General features: G+C 33.4%; 1 protein-coding gene across 1 annotated transcript in view; it reads left to right on the top strand.

Annotated features, from left to right (window-relative positions):
* Window positions 1-337: 337 nt before the first annotated feature.
* LOC135955561 (uncharacterized) overlaps window positions 338-14,287 on the top strand; it is a 46,554-nt gene continuing 32,604 nt past the window's right edge. The window contains exon 1 of the mRNA XM_065505912.1: window positions 338-1,125. Within this exon, the coding sequence (XP_065361984.1) occupies window positions 338-1,125 (788 nt within the window). The remainder of the gene's footprint in view (window positions 1,126-14,287) is intronic.

Genomic DNA, 14,287 nt, shown 5'->3' with positions numbered 1-14,287 from the left:
CTTAATAGAATTGGAAGTTGAGAAGGAAAAGCCTTTTCTAAATAGGAGGAAAACCAATTGGGATGATCACAGGCGGATCCTTGATGGTTTACTTCCCTCACCCCCTCTTATAGGTGACACTAGGGACATTGAAAGCGCTGTGGAAAAGCTCACACTTTCTCTCAGTGAGGCCACAAGACGTACATGCACTCCCTCTGCTCGCAGAGGAAAGGTAAGACCTCCATGGTGGTCTTTAGACATAGCGAACACTAGGCGTAATTGTCGTAAACTATTCAACGAGGCGAAAAGATCAGGCAACTGGTCAATGTATAAGTCTATGTTGAACAAATTTAAGAATATGGTCAGGAGCGCGAAACGTAAGTCCTGGAGGAATTTCTGCAGCGGCGTCGAAAGTTCCTCTGAGACAAATCGTCTGCGCAAGATCTTATCGAAAACACCAACTGTTCAAGGTTATATTCAGAAACAGGATGGTAGGTGGACTACTGATGGACGTGAGACACTAGAAGTACTCATGGACACTCATTTTCCGGGGAACTTGCCTCCAGATATTGCTAGTGCATCCCAACCGAACAATCGGACAACTTCGTCAATTATACTTGACGAACATTTGATAAAATGGGCCATACGGAGTTTTGACTCTTACAAGTCTCCGGGCCCAGATGGCATAATACCCGCTGATCTACAGAATAATATAGATCTAGTCACTCCTTGGCTGATAACTATCTATCATGCCTGTCTTGCATGGTCCTACATACCAAAACGGTGGACCGAATGCACTGTGACATTCATTCCGAAAGGGGGGAAAGCGTCACACACCAAAGCAAAAGATTTCAGACCGATAAGTCTATCATCATTCTTGCTGAAAACCCTTGAAAGAATCATCGACATCCACATACGAGTGTCTTTGAAACAAGGATCAGTATCTCCCTCTCAACACGCCTACATGAAAGGCAAATCCGTTGAGACAGCACTTCACTCCTTAGTGGGATATATTGAGAAATCCCTTGAATTTGGTAATTTCTCGTTAGTGGCCTTTCTGGATATAGAAGGAGCCTTCAATAACGTAGAATCTGCAACTATCGTTTCAGCTCTACAGGATCTTGGTTTAGACCAATCAACTGTAAGGTTCATCACAAACCTTCTACGATACAGGATCATTCGCTCCGAAAAGGGAACGGCAGTGATCACGAGAATGGCCACTAGGGGTACACCTCAGGGAGGTGTCTTATCACCACTTCTGTGGAATTTGGCCATAAATTGTCTGCTCAGGAAATTGGATCTCTTAGGTTATAAAACTGTCGCCTACGCGGATGACGTCGCGGTGGCAGTCTCTGGGATCCACTTGGACACGATATCACAACGCCTGGAACATGCACTCAGTATACTGAGTCGGTGGAGTACGGACAGTGGATTGAGTGTAAACCCAGGCAAAACTGAACTTGTACTGTTCACAAGGAGGTACAAGATTCCTCATTTCTCGCTTCCCCGATTAAATGGTGTTGAACTAACACTATCGGACAGTGCAAAATACTTAGGAGTTATTCTGGATAGTAAACTATCCTGGAAACCCAATACCCTTTCAAGGACGTCAAAAGCCTTGACGGCTATGTATGTCTGTAAGAGGGCGATAGGTACGCAATGGGGTATTAGACCCCAGTTTGTCAACTGGCTATGTGATGCGGTCATTAAGCCGACACTATTTTATGGAGTTTCTGTCTGGTGGAAGGCACTAGACAGTGGCTCGACGTGTATGCTATTCGAGAGAGTGTTAAGGAGAATGGCAATCCTGATAACAGGAGCTTTAAGAACGACCGCAACAAAGTCGCTCTTTACTATATTGAACTGGATCCCTGTGGATCTTATGGCAAGAAAAATGGCATTTACTTCTGCCTTTAGGCTAAACGCGATTGGTGCGTGGAAACACGCTCCATATGGTCACGCCAGCATAATAGGTAGTATTCAGACTCTTCCGGAGAATATCGATTACTGCATTTCTAGGCCCTTCATAGCGAGGAATTTCGATTTCTCAATTCCGTGTGGTACGGAAGCAATGAACGGGCCCTTACATGACACAACGGGTCTCTCAGTCTATACGGACGGTTCTGTGAAGGGAGATCGAGTTGGCGTAGGTGTCTATATTCGGGAACTCGATATTAGGTTATCTTTCAGACTTCCGAATGAATGTAGCATTATTCAGGCTGAATTATCGGCCATCAAAAGGGCGGCTAACTGGCTTAGTTATAACAAGATATCTGACAGGGATATTTGTATATATACTGACAGTCAGGCAGCTATAAAATCCCTGACAGGTGTATACACAACATCTAACTTAGTCCAGGAATGCCGGGCATCCTTAAACAGGATGGCGAGACATTCAATAGTCGTACTCAAGTGGGTACGGGGACACGGGGATATTACTATTACGGGCAACTGTGTTGCCGATGATCTGGCGAGAAAAGGCGCCATGTTACCTGACGGAGACATAGATTTCCTATGTGGGATTCCGTTATCCAAATGCAAGCTACAAATTAGTAACTTCTACTATGAGCTCGCTCAGGCAAGATGGGACTGTGAACCCACATGCACTATGACCAGGACGATATGGCCCCGACTAAATCGGGGACGGACAATTCATCTTCTTGGCTTTACACGCTCACAATTGAGTGGTGTAGTGGCGGTCATAACTGGACACTGCACCTTTGGTAACCACGCTAGGAGACTTGGTTTGCCGTACCACGACTTCTGCAGAAGTTGTCAAAATGAGGAGGAGGATGAAACTATTTTTCATCTTCTTTGTCATTGTCCGGCATTAGGAGATCTACGCCTAAGGTTTCTGGGGCATCGTTCCCTTGATAGTCTCTCTGAGCTCTCGAATATGAGGCTTGAGGGCATTAGTGCCTTTATAGGTAGAAGTAATTGGTTGAAAAGACCAGACACGGGGATCACTTTAGAGTGACCCAATGATCGCCGACTCATTGGCACGTAAATTCTCCAAGATCTCCTCCCTCTCTTTTTCTTCTTACATCTCCTCCCTAACTTCTTCAATCTTCTTCTTCTCCCTTTTTCACTTATATCTGTCCCTCTTTCTTCTTCTTTCTTCTACTTTCAGGTAACACAAAAGGACCATTGATGGACCCATGTGAGCTGCTCTTTCTCTCTTCCTTATTTCGTGGCTGCCTGGAAAACCTAACCTAACCTAACCTTGTTAACATCATAATTTTTTGATTAAAAGTAGATTTCATATGGAAATTTCTTATTCATGCACTTAATGTGCAAGAGTAAACAAAATTGTTTATCACAGACCGAAAATCAAAAATCTGACTATACACTGTTACTAGGGTATTCATTCGATTAACCGTTAATCGGTTAACCGATTAATTTTGGACGGTTAACTGTTCGAATAATTTAAAATTGCCGATTTTCAAATAACAAACCGATTAACCGAAATTACTATTTTTGCACTTTAAACAATTTTTTTGTATTCATTCCCTTTAAATTCAAATACAAATTTCAAATTAAAATTATATATTTTTTGAACATCCAATAAACATGATTAGTGAGTATGTACAAGGTGGCGCAAAAGTAAACTTCCGATGTTTTTTGGCTGTAATTAAAAAAAAATGAAAAACTTTGATTCTTCTTGTGGATTATTTTTATTTGGTATTTGAATTTTTTTTACATCAAGTCGAGAATATGATGTCATGTAAATGGCCGTCGCCACAGTTGATAGTCATTTGAGCCCTTTTTATGTCATTTCTATCACTTTGGCCAAAACATCCGGCGATAGGTCCTCACATTCTTGACGGATATTGTCTTTAAGAGCTGCAAGAGTCTGAGGCTTGTTGACTTAAACCCTCCACTTCAAAAAGCCCCACAAAAAGAAGTCTGAAGCGGTCAAATCAGGCGATCTTGCTAGCCAGTGCAAATTGCCAAAACGGGAGATTAGGCGCCCGGGAAATGCATCCTTCAGCATATCGGTTGTGGCACGTGCAGTGTGTGCCGTTGCACCGTCCTGTTGGAACCACATGTTTTCCAATCCCAATTCATCAAGTTGCGGCAAAAAGAACTCGTTGATCATTGCTCTGTAGCGCTTACCATTCACGGTAACCATTTGGCCCGCGACGTCTTCGAAGAAAAAATGTCCGATGATTCCTCCAGCGAAAACAGCACACCATACAGTGACTTTGAGCGGGTGTAATGACTCTTCGTGGGTTACACGCGGATTTTCAGTGCCCCAGAAGCGTAAATTTTGCTTATTTACATGATTAATTTTGATGAAAAATCATCTTCCTCTTGGTGGTGATTAAGGCCAAATAAATAGTCAGCAATATTCCGCGTTCTGGAGCAGTGTATCGTAACATTGTTTATTAACGTGTATTTCGCATGTGTTTACTACACATATGTCAAAACAGAACTGACATTAGGGGCCAATCGCAAAATTTATAGCATTTTCTGATAGGAGGATTACTTTTGCGTCACCTTGTATAACAACTGACATATTTAATTTACATGTCTTTGAAACTTTGTATTTACATTTATAGACGAAACTTTTCTTTGAAATTAGTCTTTTATCATAACTAAACGAAACTATTTAACTAATCAAAATCTAAAACAATCCAAAAAGGAATATTCTTTATCATGGGTGGCATTTACACTTTGATTTAAAGTCATGTCGTTTTTTTTTGTTTTTCTTTTAAAACCCCTACGAAAATCCCCTTGCATTTATACGATGCCTTTTTTGTCAACCACGTTTGCCTTTTTTGGCATATAATCGTAACAACAACCAATCAGAAAAGAGCTCAAAGCAGAATATCAAAAAAAGTCTTGAAAAACAGAAAACTTGCCTTTTGTTTAGACGTCACAATTTGTTAGTACAAAAAATAAAACATGATTTTTAGTCATGACTTAAAGTCATAATGTAAATGCCCCCATGCTTTTGATTTCAAAAAAAACACTTGCAGCAAATAGGCGATATGTTTACAAAAATTATCTCAAATACCTTATTTGCTGTTTTTTATGCTTTGTACACAAAATTCGTTGTTGTATTTTCAATTTAAAATTAAAATAGAAATTATTCGGTTAATCGAACAATTTTAAATTAACCGAATAAATCTTAACCTCGATTAATTATTTGCTCGATTAACCGATTAAACCAAAAACCCGATTAATTGAATACCCTAACTGTTACCCAAAAGGCTTGTCTGAAGATTCAGTGAAAATTTTATCAAAATCGGTCCAGCCATTTTTGAGTCCATACCGAACATACATACACACATCCATTTTTATGAAATATATGGCATTAGCGGTATAATGTAAAAATTGGATTTTGCCACACCCATCCGCACACAGCACAGTGGGGGATCTGAAAAAAAAAGTGGAAATAAATCTGTAACTTCTAAACGAATATCCCGATAAAAATTTCCCATGGCTATAGAGGAGGTGTCGATAAGTTTAAGTTTTGAATTTGGGCTTAAACAACCAAGGGGGGGCCGAGCCACAATGCCCAAAGTGGGGCACCTCGGGTATATCAAAAATTAAAAATGATGCCAAATTTTTGTTTGCGATCCGAAAAGATATGCGAATAACTCGTAAACTATAAGAGATAATATATGGCTAAAGCAAAGTTTTTTGTAGATCTCGTCTAGTACATTCCATATATATAAAAATCTTTCAAATCGGATCGCAAACAAAAATTTGGCATAATTTTTAATTTTTGATATACCCGAGGTGCCCCACTTTGGGGCATTGTGGCTCGCCCCCCCCCCCTTGGTTGTTTAAGCCCAAATTCAAAACTTAAACTTATCGACACCTCCTCTATAGCCATGGGAAATTTTTATCGGGCTATTCGTTTAGAAGTTACAGATTTATTTCCACTTTTTTTTCAGATCCAGATTTTATCTGACTTTAAAGTGTTACCCGCTAGGATATTCTGAAGATTCTCTGAAAATTTCATTAAAATCGGTCCAGCCTTTTTTGAGTTCATTCGTAACATACATCCATTTTTATATATATGGACGAAAAATGTTTGTATGAGAAAATTCGAAAATCTTTACGAAAGCACCGAATGGACCTAATGTAGTATTTTAGGTGTCTAAAACCATATTCAGAAAATTTCCTTTCCAGTGATACCAGTTTGGAACTAATCGGTTGGATGGTCTCAGAGTCTATAACGGACATAGGTAGAAGCATTTTTTGTATTTTATATATCATAATATTAATAGGCAAGTCGATTTCTTTAGACCCCTTTTACGCTCACATTATACATTGAATTTCGGCAAGATATATACCATTTTAAAGGGATTTATTCACAGAAGTGCAGAATATATATTTTATTGAAATCGGTTTAGTTTTTTTAGGAGTTATAAGCGTTTAAAGATGTTACTAATACATATGCAAAAACGTGTACATGTGAACCTTAAGCTAAAAAGTAAACAAAGCAATGCATGTTTGTCCAATTTGTTGTTGTAAATAAATAAGAGAAACAATTAAACTGTATTGATTTCGCTCTGTTTTAAGTGAGAGTTGTTATAGCAAACAAAGAAGAAGACCTTAGTAATTTAAAGTCGCCTTAAAAAATATATTTTGAAGGTGTTTTTTGTATTTTCTAACTATCAAAGGTTTATATAACAAAATTTCCATTCAAAATTTGTTTTATAAACCTTTGACAAATTTAAAAACTGTTTATGCATATGGGGTTAAATATGTAATTGTACATACAAGTAAATAGTTATTTTATAAAATGTGCAGAACTATATATTAAATTGTGACGGTTTTCAATCTTTATACGAATCAATTACTTCTCACTGCATGAATTTTAATCCAAAATAACACGGGTCGGAAAAAATGGTGAGTGGTCTCCCATACAAAGTACATAGTAGTTATTTCTAAATATTTTGTGAACTATAATTGCAAGATTCTTCAAACTTAGTCTAAATGGCTATTTTATAATTTTGCATAGTTTCGCTGAAATTGTTCGGGATTGGAATAGTGGGCGTGGCACACCCTATACAAAGTATATAATTACTTTCGAATATCTGTAGAACTATAATTGTAAAAGTGTTTAAACTTTTAGCGAATTAATTGTTTATTACTGTGCGGAGTTTAGCTGAATATAGACGGAATTAGATTAGAGGGCATATCACCCAAAATAGGAGGGATCGGAAAAGGATAATTAAATACAAAGTAATAATTGCAAAGTTATTCAAACTTTGTCCGCATAGCTCTCTTACCATTTTACACAGATTGGCTGAAAATGGTCGGGATTGCATTAGTGGTTGTGGCACAAAGTAAATAATTAATTTTGAATATCTGGAGAACTATTTATAATTCTAAAAGAATTTAAACTCTGTATCAATCAATTTATTCATTCTTCGGAGGTTAGCTAAAAACGAATTTATTCCCTGTTCGAAGTTTAGCTAATCTTGATATTTACATAAAAGGTTTAAAAATCGGTGCGATCAGAGCAGTGGAGTGGTATCTCCCATACAAAATTAGTTAGTTATTTTCAAATATCAAGTGAACTGTAATTGAGAGATTCTTATTTTCGTATTTCCATTCATATTTTTTTTTTAATTTTACTAGGTTAGGGGTAGCGAAGTGCACCGGGTTATGCTAGTAATTTATATATTATATACAGTTTGTCAAAAATATCTTTGCACAGTAAACTAATTTTAAAAATTTAATTTTCATTTAAGAATTCCAAGAATAAATTCTTGTTTTTGTTTTTTTTTTCACACATTCCGTTATTGGACCTCTTACGACTATCTGACTCCACCAACATATTTAAAATTGACAAACGCGTTACAACACCAACAACAAAAATATATGTTTTTTCAATATGAATGGTGTCAAAAAAATCTTTGCATACTGAGTGAAGAAAACAAAAAATTGGTAAAATATACTCGAATTTTGTGCAAATTTTTATTATTATATTATTATAAAGAAAAATCTGCAAGTGGAAAATGATTATGGGCTAAGAGTATCAAATGAAACACTCCAAAATGTGCTACTAAAACACAAATATTCTTCATCTAAATCAAAAATATTGAGAAACATTAAGATTTTCTATAGAGCACATTTCACTCCCTCCAGAGTGCTGGGACGACTAAATTTTTTCTGATGAGACAAAAATATTGTTGTACTATCATGATGGAATCCAAAAAGTTTGGCGAAAACCTCTGACAGCTCTAGAAAACAAAAATTTAATTCCTATAGTTAAGTTTGGAAAGCTTTCAGTTATGGTATGGGGTTGTATATCCAGTAAGGGAGTAGGGGTAATCAGGATTTTGGATAAAATATTGACGAAATAAGTTTATCTTGATGTTTTAAAAACCGATTTAACAGCTATCATTCTGAAATTCGTTTTTGTTGACCCGGTAAATTCCAACAAGTTTTAATACAAATATTACTAGACAATGATCCCAAACATAACTCTTATTTATTTGGTCTGGTTACCATATAACGGTACAAAAGTTATTGATACCCCTGCCCGAAGTCCTGATATTAACCATATCAAAAATTTGTGGGTACATTTTAAGAAAAAAGTGTGAAAAATATCGCCAAAGAATCAAAACGAATAAATTAAAGAAGAGTGGGACAAAATACCCTTGGAATATCCCTAAGCTAATTAACTCAATGGGCAGCCGTAATTGATGCTCAAGTTGGACACACAATATATTAGCAGCTAAAACCCTGGAAATGTATCACAAACTTAATATTTTATCGAATGTGCAAACATTTATTTGACAGTATAGTGGTGGCCAGGAATTTAAGACAAAAATTGTTTTGCTAAATTCCACGTGATTGTCAATTATTTTTTCAAATATTTCCACAAATATGTATGCATGAGGACTGTTTTAACACACAAGTGTGTTTTATTCGACTGTGTCAATTCATACATATTCACCATGAACACATAAAATGTTTCTACAACTTGACCAAATTTTTTTTTTTAAATAAACATATTTTCTCACATTTATATCATTATAATTTTATTATTATAACATATTCCGACCGAATTTCGTATTTTTAGTTCCATTAGTTTCGGTCATATCATGTTATTAACAGCGGATGTTCGCTGAGGTGGGTCAACGTAATTCCACATATCTTTGTCCATATATGTTTTACCGATTTTTCCAAACATTTTTCAGAAACTAGAAACATTGGTCCATAATCATAGTCAAACACAAAAGTCGGTTCTTTTTAAAAACAACTTTAAAATAAAAACCAGCTTTTTATTAATTTGCAACCATAGTCAAAATTAAAGTATGTTTTAAATTGAACCGACTTTAACTGGGTGCCATCGCAAATGTAGAAAATTTTTTCATACAATATACAACAAAAAACAGACAAGTGGCAACGCTGAACAGCTGACATACAAAATTAAAACAAGTAAGAGTGCTATATTCGGCTGTGCCGAATCTTATATACCCTTCACCAAATTATACTTCAAAATTTTAAATATTTTTAGGTAAACAAAATTTATTTTTTTTTCCTGTTGTTTTTTGAAAAAAAAATTTTCGATTGTTATTTAAAATTTTTTTTTTTAAATTTAAAATTTTTTTTTTTTAAATTTTAAAAAAATTTTTTTTTTTAAATTTTAAAACATTTTTAGTTTTTTCAATTTTTTTTTTTTTTTTTTAAAAAAATTCGGGTTCAAAATTTTTTTTCCCGATTTTGACCCATTGTAGGTCCAACTTACTATGGTCTTATATACGTCGTTGCAAATGTCTTTGAAATATCTATCATTAGATATCCATATTGTCTATATTAATGTCTTAGTAATCCAGATATAGGTAAAAAATAGGTTAAAAATCGAGGTTGTCTTGGTTTTTTCCTCATATCTCAGCCATTTGTGGACCGATTTTGCTGATTTTAAATAGCAAAATTCTCGAAAGCATGTCTGACAGAATTATTGAAGATTTGGATCCCGAAGATATCTGGGGTCTTCAGAAAACTGATTTCAACAGACAGACAGACAGACAGACAGACGGACAGACAGACAGACAGACAGACAGACGGACATGGCTTAATCGACTCCGCTATCTATAAGGATCCAGAATATATATACTTTATAGGGTCGGAAATGAAAAATGTAGAAATTACAAACGGAATGACAAACTTATATATACCCTTCTCACGAAGGTGAAGGGTATAAAAAATCAAAAAAACGTAAACAATAAAAGTAAAGGCTGGGTTAGCCGACCGTTGATGTCATGGTGTAATGATATACAAGGTGACATTAATCAAACAGCTGATTATTTTTTTGCTCGAGTTTGTTTACAACTTCAATCTTGTCAAAATTTTTTTTTGCTGTAGTTTGTATACATTATGTCAGTTGTTTTTGACACTATAAAAGTTATTTGTTTTTGTATTTGTTGCCGTAACGCATACACCTTATAATCATTACGCCATGGTTGATGTAATGTAACCGTAATGTTGACTTAACGTAACACTTTAGTGCAATTATAGAACATTAAAAACGTGTCATATGTTTTTGACATAAACAAACAAATTTAAACAGCTGTTTGAAAGTGTTATCAACACATTTAAATACTGTTCAAGCGATTTTATAATTTTTTTCTGCGATTTTAAAAAAAAAATTATTAAACTTTTTTGGTAATAGTATTAAAAAACCGTATGTTTTTACACATAATGTATTCATCATCATTGTGAAGTGCTTCGAAGTGACTTCATATATGTTTATATTAACCCATTAGGAGACAATAATAAATATTATTATTTATAAATTCACTGATATTTATTGTTGTGGGATATGCTAGTTCCTTTGTCTAAAGATATTATACAAATCAAACTATAGAGTGAATGAGAATTACAGACACTCAAGCTTTATTTGTAAAAATATCAAAGCTTAAACAAAACATCAACAATAAACAGTGAGTTTATCTTTTCTTACATTTTGTTTTTTATTTATGTATTTATATCATGGAAATATTTAAAACATTGAAAATATTGTTAAGCGTTCTGAGCATAAGTATTTTTTATACAAGACTTTTAAAATCAACAAGTTGGCAACACCGTTAGTAAATGTCACGTAGAAACGTAAAGATATTCTGTTTTTAACAGGTTCAGACGTTACAGTTAAGTTACATTTTGTCACTATAACTGCTTTAACTACTTTACACACAATAGAAAGGATCAGCTGTTCCGTTCCGTTAAGGTTACATTACATTACAGTCGGCTAATCCACCCTTAACCGGGACATCTAAAGAAAGTAAGTTGTTTGTTGTGGAAAAATGGAAAAGATAAGATTAATATCATAATTACGATATTTTGGTACTAATTTTATTGATAACTGTTCAATAATTGCAAAATCTCTAGCAATATCTTGTAACTTAAACATTTTTTACTTTGTGACGAACTTTTTTACTCGGCGAAGAACAGCCGATGCTGTTGTTAAACGAGTTAAAAACAACTTTAGCTAGTTTTATATTTAGAGTCGACTTCAGCGTCAGAAGTATACTTTAACTTGTCTATGATAGACCTAAAGTCCACTCTTAAGTAAAGTCGAGTTTAATTCTCTTAAAATGTACTTTATTTTTGACTATGATTATGGGCCATTAATAATAAATTTCATACCCTTAGAGGTCCTTTTATTTTGGCTCTATCGCACTTAAAATTCAGTTGATGAAAAAAATTCAAGTATTTGTCTTAAATTGGTGGCCACCACTGTATGTTTATAAAAAATGTGTTGAAAATAATAAAGAAGATGATTATTTATATTAGTAATCAATGTTTTCTTTGAAATTTTAATATTTTTTCTCTATGTGCAAAGAATTTTTTGACAAACTGTACATATATAAATAATTTCTTATATGTATAAATGTTAAACATACATATCGTTAGGTTCAATGGAAAACCATGCTCCTGTAAAATTATAGTTTATACATGGATTTTTATTAATGGTAACAATATATATGCAAATTATTTGAGGTTTGTGATCATCAAATGTATATAAGGGCTGTTAATGGACGTTTTGGTGGAGCAAATCATGATTCCCATATTTGGAGTTTATGCAATGAGAGGCAATTTTTAATAGAAAAGTATCAAAATGGTGATACAGAAACAAGAATTCTTGCTAAGATAAAAGTTTTGATTATTTGTTGTGTAAGTTTTAACAACTCAAGCATTTTACAACACAGGCGATTCAGGATATCCACTTGAGCCATGGATTATAACACCATACAGAAATGTTTCTGAAAATTCAGCAGAGTCGGTATTTAACGAACAACATTCGAAAGGGAGATCTATCATTGAAAGGACTTTCGGTATTTTAAAAGGAAGATTTCGTTGTTTATTGGCGGCAAGAGAATTACATTATACACCAGGGAAGGCTGTTCAAATTCTTAATGTATGTTGCGGATTGCATAACATATGTTTGGATTTTAAAGTGGAGACTTCAAGTATTGAAAGGGATTATGAAAATGAAAGTGCTCAACCATGAAATATAAGTAATAATGAAGACAATCTAAATTATTCCAATTTAGCTAAAAGTATTAGAAAAACAATAAGAAACAATTTGCAACGAAACCAATAAAAACAAGACTTATTCATTACAGTGCTATTTTATTTGAAAAAACTAAAAAATTCATTAAGGTAAGTTAAAACTAAAATTCATGTTGTAAAGGAAATTAACTTCAATTCAAAATAAAAATAAGATAAAAAAGATAAATTAAAAATAGATTTACATATGTACATAATTAGATAGAAAAACTTATTTTGACATTTTATTATATTTTGCAGATTCTAAGTCAAACATTTGTTTTTTTTAATTCAAGGTGAGCTATTTTCCTCTTAGTTTTTTCCAATTCAATTTTCTTTTTGAATTCAAACTTTTCTTTTGCAAGCTTCAGCTTGCGTTCTTCTATGTCACATTTTCTCTTTGAATATCTTTTAATATCAGCTATGTCCAGTCTAATTTCTTCTAGAAATTGATTATTATTTTGTTGGTTGATATCAATTATCCTTGGAAGTAATACAAGTAAAATAAAAGTTAATAATATTTTTGATGATTTTTATAAAAAAAATACTTACATTTTCTATTTTTGTACTCTTTCACTAACAAAATGTCTTTCGAATGAAATACGAACAGTTGTAACGTTTTTGGCATTCGTATTCGTATTACACAGTTGCATTTCCGAAAGGGATATTCACGAATACGAAAAGGTCAAACAAATGTACGAACGTTCGGAAATAAATTTGCGATAATCGTATTACACAGTACGTTTTGTTCGAATTCGTACAATTTTTGTTTCGAATCGAATTACACAGTAACCCCCTGGGTATTAACTATACGTCCGGTGTTTCCATGCTAAATCAACCAAATTCTCTGATGAAAGAATAGATTCGTCTAAAGGTACGGTCAGACACAGCTAATATTTGAAGTTTTTCGTCAAATATTTCATTGCTTGAATCTGACCACAAATAAAAATTAGAGCAAACAACAAAACAGATGATTTTAGTCAAACAAAATTATTTGTCGGTAAACAAAATATTTTCTTAATGTGAACATAGTGTGACCACTAGCAATATAAATACCTAAACAATATATAATTTGATCTTGCAAATCTTTTTAGGGTTAAATACTTATTTCGAATTATAAAGCAATTATTTGAATAAAGTTTTGTTGAATTTTGTTATCATATATTGAATTTAATTTTTCACATTTTGTTTGACCAAGCTGTTGCGTAAAAGAATCATTAAATATATTTGCCGTGTGGTCACACTATATCAAATATTTTCATGAAATAATTGTTTGATCAAATAGAGCGAAAACAAAAATTATTTGCTCAGCATGGCGAAAAATAAAAGGAGAATATTTAAGTATTTTAGGCACTAAATTATATACACAATTTCATTATTTTTTTTTTTAAACATAAATACATATTCAATATTTCTTGAACATTTGTTATTTAAATTATTTTCATTAAAAAAATTGCATCAATAAATTAAGTCTTCTTCTTCACATAAAAGTCATTCAGCATAGAATGAAATACTGGGAGAAAAACTAATTGAAGACATGAAGTCTATGTTGCGATTTTTGCTTTTTATGCGATATTTTTTTACGTTTCACATAGTCTGATGTTTGATTAGTTTTTATACATAGTACATTGAATTTTTCTATTCACAAAATTTAAAATTGCACAAATGTATTGAATATTTATTGTATTTGTACAGATTGAATTTCAAATCAAAGAAAATAGTTTAGACATACTTACATAAATAGTATGATTTGATTGCAATTAAAAATTAATTCTTAAACAGTATG

This window comes from Calliphora vicina, chromosome 3 (genome assembly GCF_958450345.1).
Source record: "Calliphora vicina chromosome 3, idCalVici1.1, whole genome shotgun sequence".
Lineage (NCBI taxonomy): Eukaryota > Metazoa > Arthropoda > Insecta > Diptera > Calliphoridae > Calliphora > Calliphora vicina.
Note: the sequence above shows the minus strand (reverse complement) of the source record. Positions and strands in the feature narration are given on the sequence as shown.